This window comes from Ricinus communis, chromosome 10 (genome assembly GCF_019578655.1).
Source record: "Ricinus communis isolate WT05 ecotype wild-type chromosome 10, ASM1957865v1, whole genome shotgun sequence".
Classification (NCBI taxonomy): Eukaryota; Viridiplantae; Streptophyta; class Magnoliopsida; order Malpighiales; family Euphorbiaceae; genus Ricinus; species Ricinus communis.
The window spans coordinates 4,829,697-4,855,364 of record NC_063265.1 but is presented as its reverse complement, the minus strand read 5'-3'; the positions used below and the strand labels follow the sequence as shown (position 1 = coordinate 4,855,364).

Here is a 25,668-nt window from a genome sequence, read left to right as displayed (position 1 = left end):
ATACAAAGAAAAATTAATTTATTCAACTTTGAAACTATATTTATTTATATACTTAAATATTTTTTATCATTATTGATGTTGAGTAAAGATTTTTTTATATATATTCTTTTATATTTAAATATTTATAGTTCAAATTATTAAGAACAGAAAAATCTAAAAAACCCAAACCGGTAAATCAAATCGAACCAAAATTTTCGGTTCCGTTTGATTTATACATAATATCTCAGTTGGGTTTGATTAACACAATAAAAAATTTTAGTTATTTGGTTTCTTGAAATAGACTCTTTTTGTTTGATTTATTTATCATCTTAAAATATATATATATATATATTAGTTGTTTACTTTTTTAATTCCAAACCTTCAAAGCTGCATTATCAGCTCGCTATGACAAGCGCCACCCCATGAGAAGCTTCAAGAGTTCAAGCTATGGGAAGCTACTAATTTAATCAAGCCAACCAACAAAGTGTAAGCGGCCAATAATTTCTTGAGTATAACAACAAAACATGAAGCATACATTGTTGCTGATGCATATCAAATGAATTAACATCGCAGGTCTCGCAACCCCTTTCATGAAAACAGTAGTGATGGGCTTAGATCTCGCCATCCCACAGTTCCTCAATGTTCTTATATGGGCCAAATTTCTCATGGACGAAGGAAGTCCCTTTTATCAGTCTTGCCTGCAAAATTGAATACCAAAGCAACTGTCAGCAACAGTTTCTTATGATAACAAGATCCTATTTCAGATTATATACTGTCCCCAAATAAAATAACCAAAAGGATTGTAAAATGAAAAAAAAAAAAAATTGTTAATGGTTTCAAACCATTGCAGCACTAATCAATTTGGCCATTCTAAAGTACTTGAGACCATCTCTAACAATCTCAGCACCATGTAAAATGAGATTACTTGCCTGCTCAATTTCAGAAAATTTCACAAACAAATCCTCAGGAATAGACCATTGGAATACATCAAAGTTCTCCTTAATCCTTGCTTCATTTGTACTCTTAGGAAGCACACTGTGGCCCATTTGCAAACCCCAGCGAAGAGCAACTTGAGCAGGAGTTTTCCCCAATTTCTGGGCAACCGTATTCAGGACTGGATTCTTAAGGACATCGCTCTTCAGCCATGTGGTGCCAGGGGATCCTAAAGGTGAATATCCCTAAAAGAAAAATATCAAGTGAATTCAAGTACAAGCAATTAAGAGTCTTTATTTCTTTAATGTGCCCAATGCATTCTATGAAATAAGAATCACCCGGAAAGAACTAACCAACGATTTGCCTACTCACAGATAGATGAACTCCCTTGGACTGGCAAAATGCACGTAGCTTGGCCTGCTGCCAGGAAGGATGACATTCCACCTGATTCACAGCAGGAGCAATACGCGCCACCTCTAGCAAATCTGCCAGTTTCTTTGTGGAGAAGTTACTCACGCCAATAGCACGAGCCTTGCCAGAATCGAAGAATGACTCCATTGCCCTCCATGTTCTAGGAATATCTGGATGGTCAAAATTCTCAGGCTTAAAACCAGCTGAACCCTTCTTCATTTTTACTGGCCAATGAATCTACAAGATTGAGCAGCCTTATTCAGTTGGGAACTTACAAGTCTAACTTTAATTGAATAGGTAATCTAGGTTAGGCAAGCAGAGCTAGCTGTATTTAAGGGCTACAAATGCATGCATGCATCAATGTTTCCTACTTTTCTCAACAGAGTCAAGATGACCCCAAAAGAGGAGAATTTTGCAGACATTACACTGTGACTCACACCAAAAAAGAAGCATCTTTCAGACATTTTACTCCAGAATTAGAAATTTCAACTTGTTCTTTCACATTATTTGCAGGTAGAGCCCTAGACACAATTTTTTATCAAGTGACCTTGAACGTGACTGTTACTAATACTGAAGCATCAATTCATGCACCAGGCATAAGAGATAAATCTGGGGAATAGCTTTGATCAGGAAATACATACAAGATACAGATCAACATAATCAAGCTGCAGGTCCTGCAAAGTTCCTTCCAGTGCCTTCACCACATCTTCTGGATCGTGATTAGAACACCTGTACAAATTTTCTTAGTTTTTCAAAGTAAATAATGGAGGACAGTCAAAGTCTCAGCAAAAGCGGCACATAGTATGCATTGTAGAACCATCCATAACTTAGACAAGTAGCACCTGGAAATCCCAACTAAATGAATGAACAAAACAAACCCAAGTTTGGAGGTAATAAACAAATCCCCGCGCTTAACCACACCGTCTTCAAGGAGCTTCTTTAATACTGAACCAATCTACAAGAAGCAATAATAGAATCATATGTTGCTGTTGAAGACATGTATCATTTAATATATGCCATAATTATACACTCAACTCAATGCAACTAAGGCTTAATCCTAAGTTAATTTGGGTTGCCTATACAGTTTCCCTTTGTCCACCTGAAATGATTTTGAGCTACACCTACAGAAAGATGTAGAGCCACTAGATCATTTACACCACTTTTATCCATATTAGTTTAGGTCTATCCCTTCCTTTCTTTACTCTATCTACCTTAATATGGTCGACCTTTTTAACCGAGACAACAATAGAATTATGGCTCACATGAACATACCATCTCATTCTATTTTTCATCAACTTATCCTTAATAGAGATCCCTACCGTTTCCCTAATAAACTCATTATGAACCCTATCCATTCTCGTAAACCTGCACATCCATTTTATCATTCTAGTTTCAGCAAGATTCATCTTAGAGATGTCTTGCCCCTTCATTGCCCAACACTCGCTAAGATTCATCTTAGCATGCCATATTGCAGATTGCCTAACAATAGGTCTGCTGCACATATTTGTATATGCACGTTATATGCTAAGTAATGTTTGATAAAAAGTATCATATGCCCAAATATAATATTTCCAGAAAACAGCATGGCTCAAAAAAAGGAATTTGCAAAAGCTCTTGCAGATTTGATATTTAAGCGCTATACAAGTTTTGTCTAAATGTTTCCATTTTGGATTAATTAATAATCTTCTGAAAGCAATCAAATGAAATGGGCGGCTACAAAAATGATGAAAGTGTTTATTGCATAGGTGTGCTGAGATGAGAATTCATCTCTTTTCGACATGCGCTTTTGTGAAGGAAATCTGGAGCGCGTGGCTTTAAAAGAAAAGTTGGAGATAGGAGCAAAATAATTCAGATGGACAGGAGCTAATTTCAAAAAGAACTCTCTAGCTTCTGTGTTTTGAGATTAACATGGTGTAACATTTGGAGTGAGGAGAATCAAAGGTTCCCATAAATAGATTTTAAGCTAGCTACAGTTTAGTGAAATGATCGCTTGTGGTGTTATTGGAATATACTGATGACAGCATAATTTGACTAGCAAATTAAATTTCAATCAAAGCAATAGCTCATATAAATCTGCAGGAATTGGGTAAAATTGTTGTAACAGTTACCTCCTTTTCGTTGTTATAGGCTTGAGCACAATCAATATGGCGGTAACCAATCTGCATTTTTCAAGTAATCTATCAAAAACTCTAATCTATTAGTAAATTAAGACATTTCGTCGGAGCGAAAAACAAAAGAAAAACCTTGATAGCAGCCTCAACGGCAGCACCGACAAGACCAGGTTCAGCCTGCCAGGTTCCGAGACCCACCGACGGCATCTTAGCTCCGGTATTCAATTCGAAACATCGAATCTCATTTGCCATTTTCGCTCTGATTCTGCGCGCGTGGACTAAACGCTGTTTCGAGCAGGGAAAGAGTATCTAGTATACAATTATATTTTAGGCCGGCAGAGATGCCACAAAGCCGCTCTTTTTTGTTTCGTTATTTTGTTTGGTACTGCAGAGCCGTTATCTTAATAAAGAAAAGCTTAGCGGGAGAATCGTGATGCCACGTGTACTTTTATAGTGGCAGATTATTTGTACTATATCTCGTGACGTGAATCAGTGCCGTGCCCAAGTCAACCTGTGTCTTTTTCTTTAAGTCGCACGTGCAAATTTAGGTTAAAACAAGTGGTTTAGCCGCTTGTTAGACCGGCATTGTAATTATTTTAATAATAATAATATAAACCTTTTAATATTCTATAATTATTTATAGTATTCTAAAATATTATAAAAGTTAAATTGATGAATTTAAAAAAAATTAAAATATTTTCTACGAACCACTAAAGAAAATTTCTTTACTAAAATGTCTCTTCTATAAAAAATTATACTAATAAATAAATACACTTATTATTTGTTAATAACTATTTTACCGGTAAATATATTATCTGCTATTTACAGTTATAGATATTAGTAAATATAGATATCAATTATATAATAGTATTAAATTTTATATATAATTAATAAGTTAATTAATTAATTGATACTTTTAAATTAATTTTATATTTTATCATATAAATAAAACTTTAAATATTAGAAACACTTTAACAAATATTTAAACTATTATTATTTTCTGATTTATTTTCTTGAAAGCTAATAATATCAATTTAAGCTTATTATTATTATTATTATTATTATTATTATAACTAAATTATTAGCCAATGATGATACAAGTTAAACTTGTAACTGTTTGGCAACTAGGAAAATCACAGAGAAAAAGGAGAGAAAGAGAAAAGTAACGGAACAGAAAGCAGAAGAGAATCAAGGAGTAACTGAATTCATTAACTAACCAATGGACAGAGATGTACAAAGACTCCAATGACACACGTGACAGCTTCACAGAATGACTAACAGAAGCACATGGCTACTATTAAAGAGATTCAATCTGTTAATCATCAATCAATTACGATTAGAAACTGCCCCATCTAAATTTCCGCTTATCAAATTATTATTCTGCAATCTCTAATAATAAAAGCAAATCATAAAGTATGCATTGCTGCTGATGCATATTGAATCAATTACTCATCGTAGGTTTCCCAACAGCAGTGATGGCTTAGATTTCGCCATCCCACAGCTCCTCAATGCTCTTGTAAGGGCCAAATTTCTCACTGACAAAGAAAGTGCCTGTTATCAGTCTTGCCTGCAAAATTGAATACCAAAGCATCTGTCAACAACAGTTTCTTATGATAACAAGATCCTATTTCAGATTGCCTACTGACCCCAAATATAAGTAAGCAAATTCATTATGAAAATTAACGGTTTCTGACCAATACGGCATTTAATCAATTTGACCATTCTAGAGTACTTGAGACAGTTTCTAACAATATTAGAACCATGTGAAATGAAAGTACTTGCCTGCTCAATTTCAGAAAATTTGGCAAACAAGTCATCTGGAATAGACCATTGGAATACATCAAAGTTCTCCTTAATCCTTTCTTCATTTGTACTCTTAGGAAGCACACTATGGCCCATTTGCAAGCCCCAGCAAAGAGCAACTTGAGCAGGAGTTTTCCCCAATTTCTCAGCAACCATATTCAGGACTGGATTCTTGAGGACATCGCTCTTCAGCCATGTGGTGCCAGGGGATCCTAAAGGTGAATATCCCTAAGAGAAAAATATCACAAAGTGAATACGAGTACAAGCAATTAAGATCACTCATTTCTTTACAGTGCCTAATGCATTCTATAAAATAAGAAGCACCCGGAAAGAAGTAACCAATAATTTGCCTACTCACAGATAGATGAACTCCCTTGGACTGGCAAAATTCGCGTAGCTTGGCCTGCTGCCACGAAGGATGACATTCCACCTGATTCACAGCAGGAGGAATACGTGCCACCTCTAGCAAATCCGCCAGTTTCTTTGTGGAGAAGTTACTCAAGCCAATAGCACGAGCCTTGCCAGAATTATAGAGCGCTTCCATTGCCCTCCATGTTCTAGGAATATCTGGTTGATCAAAGTTCTCAGGCTCAAGAGTGACCGACTCCTTCTTCATCTTTACCGGCCAATGAATCTACAAGACCAAGTAGCCTCATTCAGTTGCAAAACTTAACATTCTGCAACTTCAATTGAAGTGAAGTGAATATTCTAGGTTAGGCACGAGGAGATAACTGTATTCAAGGGCTACAAATACATAACATCCCAATCTCTGACTTTTCTCATCAAAGACAAAGATGGCATCAAAAAAAGAAAAAGCATTTTGCAGACGTCTTATTCCAGAATCAGAATTCAACTGGTCCTTCCATATATTTGAAGCTAGGCCAAATTTTTAATTAACTGACATTGAAGGTGACTACGTTACCAATACTGATTCCATCAAATATGCAAAGTTATAAGAAAATTAAGTTGGGGAATAAGCTCTGATCAAAATATACATACAAGATATAAATCAATATAATCAAGCTGCAGGTCCTGCAAAGTTCCTTCCAGTGCCTTTACCACGTCTTCTGGATCATGATTAGAACACCTGCACAAGTTTTTCTCAGTTTTACAAGGTATTCAATTGAAGACAGCCAAAATCTCAGCAACAGATGCACTTTGCATGGATTGAAGAAACATAATTAGCTCAACATACAAATAGCCCATGGAAATCCCAACTAAAAATGGACAAAACAAACCAGAGTTTGGAGGTAATAAACAAATCCTCGCGCTTGACCACTCCGTCTTCAAAGAGCTTCTTTAATACTGAACCAATCTACAAGAAGCAATAATAAAATCAGATGCTGCTAAAGACATGGTTTATTTAATATTTGCACATATTTGTAGACTTAACTGAACAAGCCTTAACCCAATGTAATTAAGGCTATATGGATTTTCTTTCTCCACTCCAAGTGATATTGGGCTACACCTTCGGAGAAATATAGAGTCATTAGATCATCTTGTAGCACTTTTCTCTATGTTAGTTTAGGTCCATTATTATTCCTTTTCCCTCTCCAACTACCTTAATACGGTCGACATTTCTAACCGAGGCATAAATAGGTCTATGGCTCACAAGATCCACGCCACCTTTCCCTGATATACTCGTTATATACTCTATCCATTCTCGATATACTCACACATCCATCTTAGAATTCTCATATGAGCAACATTCATCTCAGAGAAGTGCTGCCCTTGCATTGCCCAACACTCACTGCCATACATGATAGCAGGTTGTATAGCAGATTGCACAAGAATAGGTCTTCTGCATGTATTTGTATGTACATTGCTGATGTATCCAGGGACTAGTCTAGCTCCTTTGTATCAAAAAAAAAAAAGGGACAAACAGCTGAAATATAAACGTAAAAGGTGACATTCAGAAACATGGAATTAATCGTAAATTACCTCCTTTTCGTTGTTATAAGCTTGAGCACAATCGATATGACGGTAACCAATCTGCATCCCAATGAGTCAACAAAAAGCTCTAATTTGTTTGATACATTTCATTGAAAAATTAAAGAAAAATAAAAGCAATAAAAACCTTGATAGCGGCATCTACGGCAGCACCGACGAGACCAGGTTCAGCCTGCCAGGTGCCGAGACCCACCGACGGCATCTTAGCTCCGGTATTCAATTCGAAGAACCGAATCTCATTTGCCATTTTCACTTCGATTCGACGCGCGTTGTAATTATCTGATGCCGGCAGAGACAAAACAGAGCCGTTTTAAATAATATTTGAGACTTAGCGGGAGAAATAAAAAAATGAGAAATAAATAATATTTAAAGTATAGATTTTTAAGCAAATTACTACTTTACCATGAGGTTTGCCCCTAATTTCATTTAACATTCCATTGTTGAAAATCCAGCAGTTATATCCCTGAAATATTATTTTTTTTAACAGTTCAGTCCTTCTACTAGAAAGAGGTCAGTTTCATGCTGAATTGATAAAAAGAAAAATTAAATTGTCACAATGCACAATTGGCGTAGTCTAACATCATCCTTTATAACTTATGATAAATTAGAAAGGACGAAATAAATAAAAAATAGAAACAATTGTGTTAAAATTAAAAAAAATAAAAATAAATTGCATTATCTATTATCATCAACTATTCTTTTTCTCTCTTTCTCCATTTCTATTTCTATTTTTATAAGATTAAATATTTTTAATTCTATATTTTGATTTATAATAAATGAATATTTTTTAGTTTTTATTGAAACCACATCATCCTTAACTTATAATTAGTATTCTATTAATTACATTGTGTTATCCATAAAGTTAATAATTTATTTATATTCTTATATGTGTCACGACCCCACCCGTGGGCCCGTGACCGGCACTAGGGAATGGGTAGGCTTAAGGCCACCGAAACCCGTAGTAAGCCTGACACTCACTGATTTAAACAAATCTCAACTCAAATTTATATTATTAAAACCATAAATTATCTTAATAGTTACACTTTACAAAATTACTTGATGGCCTACCGGAAAATACTAGGCGAGACCCAAGCTCGGAAAATTTACAACCGATACATATACTAATTACTACCGCGAGAATCTAAGATTTACCATTTTACATACCAAATCAAATACTTCACCCGATGATGAAGGAGTTCTTGAATAAGAGTCGCGAGAGAACTAAATACGAATCAAAACAATAAATGGAGACTCTAGAGTGAGTTAAAATCATACATCTAAAACAGTTTCAAATATCTCAATGTCACATTCATTTAATTTTAAAATAATTAATAAATCACGCGAACCATACGTGTCATGTTAAAACATATGTGTCATGCCATGCTTAAACAAAATTTATTCCACATGCAACGGGACAGTACTTCAAGAGAACTCTAATCCCAACTCTAAAATCTCGATTATTTCAACACTTATGTCTCAACTAACCTCAACTCTATCATCTCAAACCTCTCATTCCAATAGGATCGTCGCCAGAGAGCAAAGCTCGACCAGGGACCTTACCTCCCAGTCACTTAACTCTCGGCCCTTAGCCTTTTGGCTCTCTTATCCAATAAGACTGGCGCCCCCGAGAGCAAAGCTCGACCAGTGGACCTTACCTCCACCGGTCACTTAAGTATCCAAATAAGAAATCTAATAGCCATTCGACTCTCTTAATCTAATAAGATCGCCCCGAGAGCAAAGCTCGACCAGGGACCTTACCTCCGGTCACTTAAATATCCAAATAAGAAATCTAATAGCCATTCGACTCTCTTAATCTAATAAGACTGGCTCGAGAGCAAAGCTCGACCAGGGACCTTACCTCCACCGGTCACTTAAATATCCAAATAAGCCGGCTCGAGAGCAATGCTCGACCAGGGACCTTTACTCCCAAGTAACCACACTCTACTAAGCCCAGAGAGCGATGCTCGACCAGGGCAGGTCCTAATCTTTCTTTCTCAAAATTTTTACCTCTTTACCTTTTTCTTATCTCTCTCATATTATATTGGACACTCATCCAACTCCTATGTTCTCTAGTCCCATCCCGAGTCATCATGCAATATTAAAATTGGTAATAAAGGAAAAACATATTTAAATAGTAACTAAAAGCATCATGCAAATGATAATAATAATAATTGAATGAAAAATTGAAATTGCAAATAAATATTCTCAGTAGCAAATCAAATTTTATGCATGACACGTGCGTAAACGATATATGACTTTAACTCACAGAATTAGGCGACCTCCTAGCTCAGCTTAGGTGTCTCGGTAGGAGCGAGCCGAACAGACAGATCATCTAATCACGGAAAACAATTTATCAAAACGATGAAACAATTACAATAGATCCTAGGTCTAGATTCCTAGGACTGACTGTCTAAGAATCTCGACTCGGGAGAATTCTACCGAAAATCCGGCAGAACCTCCCCTACAACACGAACATTACCCCCCGTAAAGACGGGTCCAGGACCTGCCAGAAAAACACTCCAAATACTTACAATTAAAACAACGGGAGTCGGGTCCCCAAACTTCACTATTTCCCGACTCCGCCACACAGCACAAAACACAAGGCAGGCAACTGACAGACAATTATTTTTGACCCACAAATACCATCAAATACACAATATAAACCAAAAGACACAATTAAACTAAGAATTTCTAAAAATGACGGGCTAAAGAAAATTACCAAGACGCTCGGTCGACTCGCCTCCAGCCGCCGGAGTCCGATCGACGATCCGAACACACCATCGGACTCACAACGACGCGCTGATGACGATCCCCGCTTTCGATTTTCCGATCTGACACCCGACCATCCGGAGAAATTTGCGGACGATCTCGACCGTCGATTCACAAACGAAGCCCGATCGCCACGAAACCGGTGCCATCGCGAAGCTTGAGCTGAGGAGAGTCGGGATACATCCTCCGATCGTCCCTCCTCCGCCGGATCTCGCCGGAAAAGCTGAAAAACGCCGGCTGCCACCATTTTCTCTCTCCACCGGATCTTCCGTTTCCGGCCACCACTGGCGTCGCCGCTGCTACCAAAAGAAAGCTCTCGCCGAGAGGAGCCGATCGCCACCCAACTCGGCCGCCAACAACGCCGGAAACGGCCGGAAACACGCCTGGAAGCCGCTGCCACACGCGCGATTCCCGCCGCCGCTGGAGCTGCTGCTGCCGTCGCCGCTGCGCTCGCCAGCGCACGCCGCTCCGTCGGCCAACGCTCCACGCCTTCGACGGTCGCCGCCGACGCCTGCAACTTCCCCTTCTCTCTCTTCCCGACGCCGCACTCTCTCTCTCTCTCCTCCTTTCTTCTTCCCCGACTTCTTTTTCTTTCAATATCGACATTAGACCCCCGAACTTTTCCTTATTACAATTTGGTCCCTCAACTTCTTTAATTACTTACAATTTCATCCTGCAGAATTTAAATTTGACCCCCAAACTTCTTTTTAGCCTATCAATTAAGCCCTTAACTATTTAATTGGGCCAAATTAGAATTACTGAAAATACACAATTACAAAAATACCCCTGACCGACATATTTATTTACGAAAATACCAAACTCACAAATTTCCATTAAAACCCCATAAAAATAAAATTATACTTTCAATCCTTATTCCAAAATAAATTTCCAATTTAGTCCTAACACACAATTAAATTAAATAATCAATTTTTTTCCAAAATTCTTTTATAAACACATCCTTTACAATTCTACCATAATTTTCCAATATATAATTTTACTTATATAAATATGCATTTGGAAAAATTTGAATAACCAAAATATAATCATTTTAAATTAAACCCAATAATAATGAGGCTAAAATTAACTTAAATAAAAACTCATTATTAAATATATAAAAATTCCGGGTGTTACAATATGTATATATATCCAGAGTTAATTTAGAGTAATATCGGATAATATCCTTACAAGCGTTAAAATATAATTTATCTATATTTAATATCTACGACTATAAAAATATATATTTTTTAAATATCTAGTACCTATTTTAAAAAAAAATAATTTTATATTTCCATATTATACTGGGCCGAATCTCATATTTTCTTTCTATTTTCCTACAATCTAGAGTAAATGTGATAAAAATAACATTTAAACCAACAACGGAACCAAAACCGACCAAAAGGTACTAAAGAAATAGTTGAGGTTTGTAATTTTAAAAGACTAATGGGTAATCAAATAAAAAGAAATTGACATTATATACACATGAAAATTATGAGGAATGAACTAATATTCTATTAAATTTTTAGTTTCTTAGCTTTATGAGTTCATAACTAAAATATTTAATATGCTATACAATTAATATAAAAATAACAATAACAAATATAATTTGAACATTGAAAAAAAAAATGAATTTTAAAATGCCAAATTCATCAACAGAAGAATCTAACTTAACAATTAATCATCGATAAGTCAATTGATATAAATAGTTAAATTATAAAATTACTCAATAATCGATTAATCACACCTTGAGCATCCCTACCTGCTTTTGAAAATCAAACAATTACTAATGGTCCTCTAAGTATGGATGATTTAAATGGTTTTTGTTTCTTTTTTATTTTTTTTATAATTATTTTCAGGCATCACTATAAAGAATATAAGTAAGTTGTCTACCTCCATATGTGCAAACTCACATCTCTTTATTTATTAAATTATTTACAAACCAAAGATTATATGTTGTATGATACATAATTAATTATGAATTTCATGCCGGACTAAGAAATGTCTTAAATTAAATGCAATCAATTAATTTTTCTAAGATTTAAATTATCTTTATACTTATAAAACAATTAATTAGTGAAATTTAATGTGCAATATTAACAAAAAGAAAATCAAATGGACATTCTAATTTCTTTCAAACATTTTAGCTGATTAAAATTTTGCAGGGAACATATACCCAATTGTTTGATTCGAAACTATATTTTGTTATTTACTGTAATTTAATAATATATTCATAGATATATAGTGGATGACCGTCCACCTAGATAGAACAATTTTGAAAGTATAATTAGTTCTAAATGGAATATATGGTTGGTAGTAGACATTGAAATGATTGAAAAACTGTTGGCAGAATACTTAGTTTATAATTTAGTTTATGACCAGAAAAATAAATAAATAAATAAAGGTTTATAGTGAGTTGTCTTTTGGCACCTTTTAATTTCTAAGGTGTCCAACACTGCGGGCACACACATGATTGAGCACTGCTTTGACTTATGTTATGTCACTTGATCATTGTTTTATACTCTATTTTAAAATTGTCTACTGAAGTTAATTGCCTAAATTGTGGAGGAGATGGAGTATTCCAAAATAGAGTGTTTGGTGTAGGGACTTTTTAGAAATTTTTAAGTTATCATATGATTTAAAAGAATATATTTACTAATTTAGAATAAATTATATTATGTCAATTGAATTATAAAAAGATCAGTATGTAAAAATTTAATTTTAGATTTTTTTATTAATTTGATTTCTTTATTACAGTTTCTATTTTTTATTTTTATTTATTCTCAAATTTAATTTAAACTATTTTTCAACTATTTAGTATGAAATTATAATATATTTTGGTGCTAAATACTACAAATTTTATGATACAATAATTTGAATTCATTCTTATATTACTATTGTGGCAACTGTACATTTACAGGAAATCTCACAACAACTTGCAATAAATAATTCAACTTTCTAATTCTAGTACTTTTCAGTTCTTATCACTTCATCTTTACGGTGACTGTCTAATAAGATTTTAACTTAGATTTTTTTAGATCTAACATATGTTATTTATCATATTAATAGAGTAACTGTTGATTGATTTTTTTTTTTACTTTTTATTGTATATTTACTAATATATTATTCTATGTGTTAGAGAATTTTTATTATATTATTGTGTTAGAGAATTTTTATTATGTTATTTTGATCTCTACTAATTTTTTGGGATATTTCATTTTAAGCTGTTTATGTTAAAAATTTCAAGTACATAACTCAAAATTTGTATTTTTTTTATAGCATTACTAAGATTGATTTATGATTCGATAATATGATTTTATTTTAATATTTATAAAATTTATATGATTCTTTAAAATTTCTTAATTTATATATTTATTATTTTTATTAAACCGACCAACTGACTATCCAAACCAAGTTCAAATAGTTTTGATTTGGATATATTTTAGTGTTACTTGGTTTATTTAAGGGTTAAAGTTAAAAACTGACCTTATTGATTTGGTTAAAGAATATCTACTCTAAACCGACCAAACTAAACCATAAACACCCCTCATATAGAGTGTGTATGCCGAATATACAAAGGTTAGCGCAACTTTGAGGTGTGTATGTGTCTCTTTTTTCTCTATGTGCATATTTTGTGTGTGTTCTATATTATAAAAAGGTACAACATAAATATATATTCATGTTTTTTCATTTGTATCAATTAGTCAATTTAACATTTTATTTTCAATTTAACTTAAATAGATATCTGAATTATACTCTTTTAATATCTAAACACCTTTAACTTTCAATTTAACCATATAAATATTTATTTGTTTATAATATTTGAACTCCTCTGTACATTATTTCTAGATGTTACAAATAAAGATATATATAAGAAAGTTTAAAATTATATATAAAAAAATTATGTGTTTTAAGTTACTTTGAAAATTAGAATATTAAATTGACTCATTATAATTCAGAAGCATAAATATATATGTGTGCGTGCGATATAAAAGAAATTACTATGGATTTTTATACGAATGCCTAAAATATTTGGCCTACTAACTTTTATATTCTTACTTCCAAATTTTTATAATATCACTTTAAAACCAAAATTACTTTTATATCTAAAACTGAAAAATCACATATCTTCTTCTAGAGTCTTTCCCTTCTCCTCTCTCTTTCACTTTCTCATACACAATTTTATTTTGTAAAGTAGATTGTGAAAAGAAAAAGAAAATTATAATTATTATAATGAAAAAAGGAGATTAAAAAAAGATGCAACAATAAAAAGAAAAAAAATAACTATATAATAAAAAAAGTAGCATTGAAAAGAGGATGAATAGACATGTCAATAGAATAATAGAGTTTACGAAATGTCATCGCCATTGTCATTTCTTATTGTCCTCACTCTAAGATTTTTCTTATTTGCTGTATTATTTTGTTATATTTGAATATTGGATTTTGATTTATGGTGATGCAAGATAGATTTTAATGGGTAAAGATATTTTTTATTTTAAAGAACAAAAGAAGAGAACAATAAAGTAGCTAAAGTAACTTGAGTTTGAATTGATTTGAAAGAATCTAAATTGAACTATTTTGTTTTGTTGTTGTTAAGAATTGCTTGAGGCATTGATAGAGATTTTCTTGTAAATAAAGAAACATAATTATATATATTTTTTCGCTTTAGTTTTTATATTTTGATTTCTTTTTTTAGATAAAAAATCATATTGAAGTGTAATTAGTTTTTTTAATCAGATATTGTAGTTTAGATGTTTGATAAAATATTTGTATAGAGAGAACTAAATATTTTTTTTTTGGTATTATCATTATTGACCCGAATAAATACATTAAATAGTATATATTAAGTATATAATAAATTTATTTCATGTATATAATATTTTAATTCTTACTGAAACTTCTCCATTTAGATTGTAGAATTATATTTTTATTTAAACATGGACACAATATTTATTTTTCTTCATCAGAATAGATATTGGTAAGAAAATATGAAATATATAAACTTTGATATAACATGCATTCTCATATTGAAGAATAACAACTTTTCAAATCTCATGGTTAATAGTAGATAATATATTCTGAATTTGTTATGAATATATATTTTACACCAATTTTATTTCGAGTATACTGAGAAAACAATATAATTAAAAGCCTCTTTTGATGTTCATCAGCTTGTTTAAAAACCATAATTACACATTATGTTTTCCTATAAAAAAAAAATCATGTGTTTATAAAACTAATAAAATGCAAAAGAAATTAAAAAAAAATTATAAGTTTCATTTTCTGAAGATCCAATTAAAAAAAATCTAACAAGATTTGCATCTTGCATCTTTAGAATCTAAAATTGTAGTTGTTTTATGCATGAATTAACATATAAACAAATAAAAAAATAAGACCGAAAATCACAAAATAAATGCAATTAACAGTATATAATATACTCCGAATATATTATGAGTGTATAATGAGTATTTATTATCGTTATTATTATAATAACTAAAATCAAAACAACAACAATAAAGTAAAAAATAAAAAAGAAAGCATATGACACGAAGAAGTTCATGTCTTAATGCCCATAAGTAACAATCAAAATATTATCTAAGTCTCCATTTAAGTTCTAAATAAATTATAAAATAAAAACATAAAAATTAAAAATTGAATTAAAAATAGAAAAATTATAACTATTCCTTAAATATAATAAAATGTAAATAAAAAGTGATTAAGTTATTAAAATATTTAATTATTATAAAAATATAATTTATGCTCAAATTAAAAATTATATAAAAAGGAAACATTAAAAATATGAGAAAAAAAATGTAATAGTTTTCAGTGTATTGTGAGTATAATATAAATATATAACAAATATTTATAACAATTTCATAATTAATTAAAATTTATAAATTTATTGCATTAATGTTATCAGATTGTACTAAATGAATTTAAATGCTTGAAGAAATTTTTAAATTAATTTTAAAAAAATAAAAAAATTTAAAATATTAAAAAAATGGATAAATATATATATGAAGTATAAAGTATATCATGAGTATATTACAGGTATATAATAAATATATATAGATATTTCATAAATATATATTCTAAATTTAGTAAATTTGTGCTTATATAGTGCGTTTGATATTTTTTTTGTAAATTTTTTGTATATTTACTATTATATGATATAGATATATAAAAGAAATATATCATTTATATATTATATAGAAAAGTTATCTTCTAAAATATATAAAATAAGTTTTAAAATATACAATTGAAAATATATACTAAGTATATAACAAGTTTATTTTAAATATATAATATTATGAATCTTATTGAGTTTTCTCCCTTCAGATTTTTAAAATGATCTTTTATATTTTTTGATATTTGAATATGGATATACTATTTATATTTCTTCACCATAATGAATAATAATGACAAAAATCAAGTTAAAATAGTTTCTAACAAATTCAAGTAAATAAAATAATTAAACCATAAAATATATCAAAAATAAATGATACCTACTTAGTATTAAATTCAACAATCATATTACTAAACCTATTAATATTACCACAAAACTATTTATCCATCATGTACAATACATTGACAGAAACACCACATGATAATTACATCAAGTTTTTTTTTAATTTTTTTTTTTTTGACTTATCGACCTCCTCAACTCTGGTAAGCCTTTTTCGATATTTATAAGTTTGTTCTTTAAAAACCATACATACATCATGTCTTTCTTCATAAAAAGATAGTACATTTGTAAAATTAATAAAACACAAAAAGAACTTAGAAAAGCTACAAGTTTTATTTTTTGAAAATCTCGATAAAAAGAATTTAACAAGATTTTATATTTAAATTATTTAAAATTTAAAATTTTAATTAATATGATCTAACAAGATCATATCACATAAATAGAAAAAAATTAAACTTTTTTTCCTAAGTCTCTAACTAATTTTTAGAGTTGACTAAACAATAATTTTTAAATATAAAAAATACAGTTAATAGTATATAGTATACTACGAGTATATTACAAGTAGATAATGACTATCTACTACTTTTATCATTATAATAATTAAAACTAAAACAATACCAATAAAGTAAAAAAATAATAATAATAAACAGCATGAATGGATTTCAGATTTCAATATCCGCAGGTAACAACCAAGATTTTTTTTAATTTCCTTCTTCCATTCGTTTATTTAATATTCTCACCTTACTTTTTTAATTTCTCAACATTAAAACTACACATATACTTTTTTTTTCTCTCTTTTTATTTTTTTCTCTCTCTACTGTAATATTAGAAGCAATAATAAAATAAAAAAAGTACAATAAATTTTGAAAAAACTGTTATAAATAATAAAGAAATCAAATATTAAACCAGCTGGGTACTTAAAGGCATGATATTGATATTTTCTTTAAATCATCAGCAACAACAATAGTTGTCTTTTTCATTTTCATTGTTGAAGAGCTTAGATATACAAGAAATTAAAAGTAAATTGAAGAAAATGAAAGAAATAACAAAATATCGGGATAAGGAATCTGAAAAATAAAGTAAAAAAAGGTAAAAAGTAAAAATAAAAAATACAAGACCAGATTAGTGTAAAAAAGAGAAAAGAGATTAGCAAAAACGTAACTTCCCAAAACACACCGTATAAAAGTAAAACAAGCAAAAATCAAGTCTATCCGTATAATTTCCTCAATTGCTTTTTTGTATATTGAACTTATTAGTTTTTTTAATCTTCTCATAGGTATTGAAAGAAAAATAATCCATAATTCTCAAAGGACTAATGATAATAAAATTCAAATTTAGAGAATTTTGATCAATCCTTTTAATTTAAATAAAACTTGCGTGAATGCAGAATCATTAGTGAATAAATCAGATTCATTGATTCTTAGCCTTAAGACACATACAATACAACCTTTCTCAAAACTCAGCGCCAACAATTAGCTTATGGTTTGTACAACCAGTCTGAGTACCATAAACCAATTGCAGCTTATTTAGATATATAGATCATCCCATTTTTAAAAGGGGTTTTTTCTCATTTCTCATTGTTCACTGTAACTCGCAGCAATTGCAGACAAAAACTTGTCATACATCAGTGTGCACATTTCAAAATAAGCATTTGGTAAATCTCAACTAATGGTTTATATCCTAAATTCCTGTGCTTATATCTATCAGTCTTATTTACTGCAGTAGCACATTGGAAGCAGGACTAATAATTGAAATTCGATAGTATATGCCCTCACAGCTCACCATCCCAAAGTTCTTCCACTGTCTTGTAGAAGCCATAAGTCTCATGAACAAAAGCAGTGCCCCTGATTAGCCTCACCTGTATGATTAAACCATAATGTCAATCACCCAAACAGAATCCAAACACGCACACACTTTGCATTTAAGGACCATTTCAGTTAGTCAAATCAGGCAACAGTTGGGTCTAAGCGCATTTTTACTACAAGACTAAGTTCTTCATTTACCATACTGTCCTAGAGAATGTAACAATTTGTGAAGCAATCAAACATGCTGTCAAAGTCATTTTTAAAGGTGTTTTTTTTTTCTTTTTCTATCTTTTTTCGTTCATATATCAAAATAGAAATAGGTTTCTGAGAGAAGCTCCACTGCTACTTGCCTGCTCAATTTCAGATAACTTGGCAAACGAGTCTTCGGGTATAGACCAGTCAAAAACATCAAAGTTCTCCTTGATCCTTGTTTCATTTGTGCTCTTAGGAAGTACACTGTGACCCATTTGCAGTCCCCATCGGAGAGCCACTTGTGCAGGAGACTTGCCTAATTTCTCAGCAGCCATATTAAGAATTGGATTCTTGAGAACCTGAGTCTTTATACTTCCTGTTCCTGGGGAACCTAGTGGCGAATAACCCTGGAAAAAGTAGACCACCACAAATGTTCTTTAAATAATTATTAAATTAGTCCTTCAAAGAGCCATTAGATAATGAAATTAATTATCTTTCTGAAAAGGGTCTTGCAGAATTTTCAATTAATGCAGCATCACTCATCTTAAGGGAGCTAGTTTTTAACGGAAGCCACTCAAAATATTCAAAAAACCCAAGAAACCATCCCTGTTTTGGATACTCACAGATAAGTGAATTCCCTTGGATTTACAAAATTCATGAAGCTTTTGCTGCTGCCATACAGGGTGACACTCCACTTGGTCAACAGCAGGAGGAACACGAGCAACTGCTAGCAGATCTTCTAGCTTCTTTGCACTGAAATTACTAACTCCAATAGCTCTAGCCTTGCCAGAATCATACAGTGCTTCCATTGCCCTCCATGTGCTGGGAATGTCAGGGCGTGTCAGATTCTCAGCCTTAAATCCAACTGAAGCCTTCTTCATGCTGACCGGCCAGTGGATCTTCCCCGAAAAAAGAATGCAGATTTAGCTCTCAAAATCCCATTTCTTATAGTCATAGTTAAAGCATGTTAAAAAAGACCTTATATTCCAGCTAAAAGTAATACAAAGAAATTTCATTCAAATTCAGAAGTCTGAAAAACAATGACTATAACTTACAAGGGCTTATGAAGCAAACCATAAGGCTTAGATGTTAATTTTGATTAACCTACCAGATATAAGTCTACATAATCAAGTTGCAATTCCCGCAAAGTTCTGTCCAATGCCTGGGGGACATCTTCCGGAGCATGATCAGTGCACCTGCAGTTCATTATACATTCTGTTACACATACCCACTACAAAATTCAACACCGAAATTAACATTTTATCATGTCTTTGATTAATCTGAATTAAAGAATTAGAACAGAACATATTAGAACTTACCAAAGTTTGGAGGTGACCCACAAATCCTCACGTTTCACTACCCCATCAGCAAACAGTTTCTTCAACGAGCTGCCAATCTACAGAACCCAAAACTGTATTAAAATACGGTAAAATGGAAATATAAATTTGAAAAGAAGAAAGAATGATAAAAAGAATGACCTCCTTCTCGTTGCCATAAACTGAAGCACAATCAATGTGTCTATATCCAGCCTGCTTATTAAAATCCAAAAACCCAAAATCAGAAACATAAATATTCGTTCATGTTAATGGGCTTACGATTCCAAAAACTCTTAACGACGACTACCTTAATGGCAGTACTAACAGCCTGACCAACAACACCAGGTTCAGCCTGCCAAGTGCCAAGCCCAACAAAAGGTATCTTGGCTCCTGTGTTCAACTCAAAGAATCTAATTGCTTTCGCCATTTTCTTTGTGGTCTTAAAAATGAGAAACAGTCGCACAGACTTCAAAATTTATAGCAAGAACGCCAGAAGTAAAACTTGTAACGGATCTTAAACAATAACACGATAAAAATATAAAAGAGAAATGTGCGCACCGTCTGGAATCTTATAGGGCGGGATCTGTTTCTGTTTGAAGAGTCTTGAAAATGTGACGATTGCCTGATCTATTCAGTTACGTAGCGCCAGCTTTAACTCGAAAACTCTTTCTCGACGTCCTTTTTGACCGGCGCTGCTCTACGCTTTTGGCAATTGGCAACAAGTGATTGGCTTACCTGATTTGGGCCGCATAATCATATATCTTTTCTTTCTTCATTACTATATAAAAGAGAAGAGGAGGAATACAACTTAAACTTTTGCACCTGCTAAGTATAGGGCACAATTTTTTGTACACATGGAAAACTTTGTGTGCACCGAGTTGATAATTTTTCTATTTTTCCTTTGATAACTAATGTTTAGTGTATATACCGGTTCGAAATTACCACCCGGACCGGATTCAGATTTTTTAGTTTTCCTCTTAGCTCGGCCTGGCTCATCTATGCGGTCTACCATTTCATTCTTAAAAAGAAGAATATATTCTTTTATTCATATTTTCTTTGTACATGTCTATTACTGTCCGTTTGGTACATTTCATTACTCCCATGGTATTACTAACTAATACTATTTTTGATACATAACATAAAAGTTGGGATTAATAATTCCATTAATTTAATTAATTTATGAGATAAGTCTTATCTAGAACCAAATTCGCCATGTTTTAAGTAAGCTATATCTAGTGGGATAAGATTCTGGTCTCTAAGACCGCCTTCAGTTTTTATTTTATTTATCTAAAATGATCTTAATTTTTAATTTATTTTATTTATCTAAAATGATCTTAATTTTTAATTTATTTTATAATTACCTATGCTTATATCAGTTTATACCCTAAAGTAAAAAATAGTAGTTCATATCAAAAATTGATGTAGACTATACGAATAAACTTAGAAGACGTTTTAAAAGAAAAAGAGAAAAATTAATAAATACAAATTATATAAATAAAGCAAATAGTATTTCAATAATTTGATTACTATATAAGTTTACTTATCTAGTTAAATAATCCTACAAAACATAGGATTACAAAAATAGGATTAATTAATCATATATATATAATTAAGATATTTTAGTGATTTATTAGTATATTTTATATACATAATATGTAGAAATATGAGCTTATTACCTACCTTTAGTCTTATTGTCTAATTTCAAGTGATAATAGCCAAAGAGGATAAATATGAGCCAAAAATATATAAATGAGCTTTAATTGGATTACGGCTGTAAAATGCTCGAAATAAAGACACGTGGACTACTAATATTGCAGGCCTAGCCGAATTTATCAAGGCCCATAAAAGAAAAATCAATTAGTTATGATGTAATTAAGGATAATTATTTTTAAGTTGTTTATTTTCTTAGGATAATTAAGAGGATAACTATAGCGGTGTTGTGCTTAGAAAAAGACTCTGCAAAAAGAAATTTCTACAAGTGGTGGAGATGAGTTAAAACAAAGGACATCGATCTATCATTCTTCTCTCGGCGAATACTCTAGAGTTCATATTCTATAACACTTAGTTAGTTTTGCATTATTCTTCCAAAGATCATAGAAATTTTCAGGACGTGGAGAGTGAGGATCAATCTTCTTCATCCCGTGAAAGAACTTCTAGATCTTGAGGGAGGTTTAATTTTCTATTTTATACTTCTTATGTCTTTCTATTTAATTATAATGACCGTTGGATTAAATATGTCAGGCTAAATTTCATAAGTGTTTAGGTTGATTTTTTTTACTTATGGATGAACCTTATATATTATAAGTTTAATGGATGATTTTTTTTACCTTCATACTTGTATTAGTTTTATATATTATTATTGATTGACCATCATATCAATTTAATAGTAATAATTTTTTTATGAAAATCTTTAGGCCAAAAGTATTAAAAACACCATCTTTACTTTAGTCTATGTTGGTATAAGAAACTTAGGTTGTATCATTAGCTTAAGTGATTTAGAAAAAAAGACGTCACCATCTCATTCATTAAATTTGGACTTAAAGGAGAATAAAGGGATTACTAAACATAAGCTAGACTAAATGTTATTTTATCATATAGTTTACATTAAAAATTTCATTTGCATATTTATTTTCTAAATTTATTTAATTTCTTTTATAGATCTTAAAATTATTCTCAAAACATTAGTTTAGAGTGTTTAGATTTATTTTTAGGTATTTTTGTGTGATAGTTGATCTTTATAGTATATACTCTACTGGTCCTTGTGAGATCGACATCGTGGTGAATTTGCTCGTAGTATCATTCGGTTCGTATACTTACGAGTACTAAGTTTAAGACATCATATAATTAAGTCTAATTCTAAGAATTATGAATCAGTGAACCAAATGGACCATTAGTATCTAACAATGACTGAATAGTATTATTTATTCATAAATTTATTATTACTTCAATTAATTTTTTTTTACTACGTTATTGTCTAATTATTAATTTTTTTTCACATTAGTTACATTCGAACTCTTTATATTCTTAATATTGATAAATCAATAAATCAATAAATCTATTAATCAATTAATTATTAAGAAACCAACTTTATTTTTCATTGGATAATTAAATAATTTTGTTATTCAATAATTAAAAGGTTTGAACAATATTTATTAATTATTAGAATATCTAGAAAAAAAATACTAAATATTATATACCATTTTTTTACATTGTGTTTTCTATTTCAAATTTCAAATTTATGTGTTTGATTGAAATGAAAGTTCTAACTCATTAAATTCTATAAACCTTACCATTAAACATGAATATTAACTCTTTTTAATATCTCAATTAATGGTAGGGTCTAATTAATTTGCACCAATAATGTAATGGCACACGTATTCTCTTTTACTATTTTCTCAAAAAATGGAAAATACTAAAATTTCTAACTAAAAAAATCAATTAAGAACTTACAAAAGAAAATAATAAGATCGGTGAATATTTCGTCTTCTCTATCGTTGCTCAGCGCCGTTGTTGACAGACGAAACATGTTTATTATATGATATCTTGCCACCATTGATTATCATCATTGAGCTCTGTCTTCGTCAACCTCCCAAGCAGCTCCACTTTCGCCAGTAGCTTCGCCTTATCTAGCCTTGCCAACATCGGCTTCACCATAGATGAACAAGAACTCCACATTTGCCACCCCTCACCTTTGCCTTCGACAATGATCAACATATTGAGAAGAGATGAGCAACAAATTCAGAAGGGATAGTGGCACCAGCTTTCAAACTTTGGTACGGTGGCAGAAGAGTAATATGGGCACGGTGCGATGGAAAGCAAACAACCAGTAATGAATAATTATTTTTTTAGGGATTTGATTATTTTAAATTTTTTATTATTAGCATATTAGGATTGGATAATATTATTTTTAATTATTAATTTTATTTTAAGAAAATATAGAATTATAATACAACTATGTGTCATTACTTAATTGTCATTACTTGATTGTCATGAGATGATCATCTTAGGGTGATCCTTTTATCGACGGATGCTCCTATTACACTCGTAGTCTCTGAAGGATGAGAACTAACTATGTAGCATCATCGAGAAGTAACACTTTATGTGGGTTCTAGTATTAAGAGCAAGTTCTTAAATTACGTTCATTCTCTATTATAAAGAGTATATGCAAAAATTAAATTTTTAAAAGACTACCTACTTCATCATCATTTTCTAAAATAATTTAAGAGCCACGTTCTCTCTTCTTAAATTTAAGAAGAAAGAAAGTAGCTCTTAAGTAACTGTTGAATATATTTTATTATTTACCTCTTTTACTCTTTTTTTTCTTTAAGAGTCACATTTTTTTTTCTCCTTTTACTTTATTAATAAAAAATTAACTAGGGAGTAAAATAAAAGTATGGTTGGAATACATACATGTAACATCCCAGCAATACTCCTTATATGTCTCAATATTAAATTATAAATAATTAACTCTCTATTTTAATTTGTTTTAAAATATGTGCATATTTCAACAATATTATTTATTTTATTCTCCAGTTGATTTTTTTATTAATAAAATAAAATGAAAGAGAAATGAGGAAGAAAAAAAAAGTGACTATTATTGTTATTTTGGAAAAATAAGGTAATGAGAGAAAAAGGGAGGGAGAGAAAATGAGATTGGAGAAATTTATAGAAGAGAACATTTATTTTCTTTTGAATTGTTTGGAAATAAAAGAAAAGTAAGGGAGTGAATATGTAGTTTTACTTGCTTAAAAAATGTGAAAGCAAAAGAGAGGAAGTTATATATATCTCTTAAAAAGACTTTTTCACCATTTGTCATGTAATCTTACTTTAAAAGAGGAGTTAGAAAGGTGAAATTTATATGTAAATAAGGTTAATTTTGGAAGTTAGTATAAATCATATGAGTTTCTCCTCATTTTCTCTCCAAAAGTGGTGAGTCCAAGAGACTTATTTTTATCTCAATATTTTTTCTCTCTATCTTTCAAATGGGTGAAAAATACCTTTCATTGATATTTTCTTCCCCCTCTCGTCATTTTTTTTTCTTTTTAAAAAATATGATTAAAGAAAAAGTTAAAAAAACTTAAAAAAAATAAATAATATAATATACTAAGAGCCACTTTCTTTTTCTTTGAATTTTTTTAAAAAATGCGATTGTTAAATTATTTCAGGAAATAATAATGAATTAAAGAGTTTTTTAAAAGCTTATTTTTTGCAATATAGTATGACTTAGAAGTTTGTTAAGGATGCTTTGACAATGGTAATAATTGGGTTTAATTAACTTTTATAATAATAATAATAATAATAATAATAATAGGTCAAGTTTTCTTATGATGTTCCACTTGGTAATACTTTATAAAATCACATCATGTAGAATTTCAATAAAAAATATGACTTTGATGTAGTTATATGATAATTATGACATTAAATACTAATAAGATAACATAATAATATCAAATGTATTCTAATATTAAATATTAATAAAATAAGATGATATAATTAAATATTTATTAAAATAAAATAATAGCTAAATATAATTAAAGAATTAATAGTTATATAATGCCACTAATTTACTATATATCTATTATTTTTTGTTATTTTTTATGACCATTAAATTTTAAAATTATTAAAATAAAATGGTACATTAAATACTTATTAAAGTAATATATAGCTAAATACAATTATTTTCTTATAATATAATATATTTATAAGTGAAATAAAATACTTTAAACTAAAAGTTCAAATCACAAGATTATCAATAATTATACATGAGCACAAGTAAATTGTTAGTATAAAAATATAATTTAAAATATGTAAAACTAGAATACACATATGTATTAAAGGAAGAAATATATATAACAAAAGAAGGATAAATATTAATTACATATTTCTTCGTATTTAATTCACAAGAATTTTATTATTCTTTAAAAGGAATTTAATAAATT

General features: G+C 30.6%; 3 protein-coding genes across 6 annotated transcripts; all 3 read right to left on the bottom strand.

The window, feature by feature from the left end:
• Positions 1-425: 425 nt before the first annotated feature.
• On the bottom strand, positions 426-3,814 carry LOC8283892 (NADPH-dependent aldo-keto reductase, chloroplastic). Of its 2 annotated transcripts, none has more exons than XM_015725781.2 (7): positions 3,567-3,814; positions 3,432-3,482; positions 2,151-2,278; positions 1,965-2,052; positions 1,285-1,560; positions 909-1,157; positions 426-677 (listed from the first exon to the last, which is right to left on the bottom strand). In XM_015725781.2, exons 1-7 carry the CDS (start codon positions 3,684-3,686, stop codon positions 591-593), a joined length of 999 nt encoding a protein of 332 aa, XP_015581267.1. In that variant the 5' UTR covers positions 3,687-3,814; the 3' UTR covers positions 426-590. The 2 variants fall into 2 exon arrangements, with proteins under 2 accessions (XP_015581267.1, XP_002529870.1); XM_002529824.3 differs by having other exon boundaries at positions 2,202-2,278; positions 3,567-3,813.
• An 800-nt stretch (positions 3,815-4,614) lies between these two features.
• On the bottom strand, positions 4,615-8,386 carry LOC8283893 (NADPH-dependent aldo-keto reductase, chloroplastic). The gene is made up of 9 exons (XM_015725782.3): positions 8,352-8,386; positions 7,590-7,650; positions 7,315-7,466; positions 7,179-7,229; positions 6,476-6,552; positions 6,237-6,324; positions 5,596-5,871; positions 5,217-5,465; positions 4,615-5,001 (listed from the first exon to the last, which is right to left on the bottom strand). Exons 2-9 carry the CDS (start codon positions 7,618-7,620, stop codon positions 4,915-4,917), a joined length of 1,011 nt encoding a protein of 336 aa, XP_015581268.2. The 5' UTR covers positions 7,621-7,650; positions 8,352-8,386; the 3' UTR covers positions 4,615-4,914.
• A 9,422-nt stretch (positions 8,387-17,808) lies between these two features.
• Positions 17,809-20,490, bottom strand: LOC8283894 (NADPH-dependent aldo-keto reductase, chloroplastic). 3 transcript variants are annotated; one of them, XM_048370065.1, is made up of 8 exons: positions 20,288-20,490; positions 20,037-20,168; positions 19,892-19,945; positions 19,733-19,809; positions 19,522-19,609; positions 19,037-19,312; positions 18,572-18,820; positions 17,809-18,274 (listed from the first exon to the last, which is right to left on the bottom strand). In XM_048370065.1, exons 2-8 carry the CDS (start codon positions 20,154-20,156, stop codon positions 18,188-18,190), a joined length of 951 nt encoding a protein of 316 aa, XP_048226022.1. In that variant the 5' UTR covers positions 20,157-20,168; positions 20,288-20,490; the 3' UTR covers positions 17,809-18,187. The 3 variants fall into 3 exon arrangements, with proteins under 3 accessions (XP_048226022.1, XP_002529872.3, XP_048226023.1); XM_002529826.4 differs by having other exon boundaries at positions 19,892-19,942; positions 20,288-20,489; XM_048370066.1 differs by lacking the exon at positions 20,288-20,490 and having other exon boundaries at positions 19,892-19,942; positions 20,037-20,262.
• Between the last annotated feature and the right edge of the window lie 5,178 nt (positions 20,491-25,668).

Excerpts from the sequence above, each read along its gene's own strand:
- LOC8283892 (XM_015725781.2), bottom strand. The coding sequence starts at position 3,686 with ATGGCAAATGAGATTCGATGTTTCGAATTGAATACCGGAGCTAAGATG. Across the intron at positions 2,053-2,150 it reads TCCAGGTGCTACTTGTCTAA|GTGTTCTAATCACGATCCAG; the intron begins GTTATGGATGGT and ends AAATTTGTACAG. Across the intron at positions 678-908 it reads AATTTTCTGAAATTGAGCAG|GCAAGACTGATAAAAGGGAC; the intron begins GCAAGTAATCTC and ends TCAATTTTGCAG.
- LOC8283893 (XM_015725782.3), bottom strand. The coding sequence starts at position 7,620 with ATGTTAAATGAAATTAGGGGCAAACCTCATG. Across the intron at positions 7,230-7,314 it reads CCGTAGATGCCGCTATCAAG|ATTGGTTACCGTCATATCGA; the intron begins GTTTTTATTGCT and ends ATTGGGATGCAG. Across the intron at positions 5,466-5,595 it reads CCAAGGGAGTTCATCTATCT|GGATATTCACCTTTAGGATC; the intron begins GTGAGTAGGCAA and ends TTTTTCTCTTAG.
- LOC8283894 (XM_048370065.1), bottom strand. The coding sequence starts at position 20,156 with ATGGCGAAAGCAATTAGATTCTTTGAGTTGAACACAGGAGCCAAGATA. Across the intron at positions 19,610-19,732 it reads TGGGTCACCTCCAAACTTTG|GTGCACTGATCATGCTCCGG; the intron begins GTAAGTTCTAAT and ends AATGAACTGCAG. Across the intron at positions 18,821-19,036 it reads CCAAGGGAATTCACTTATCT|GGTTATTCGCCACTAGGTTC; the intron begins GTGAGTATCCAA and ends TACTTTTTCCAG.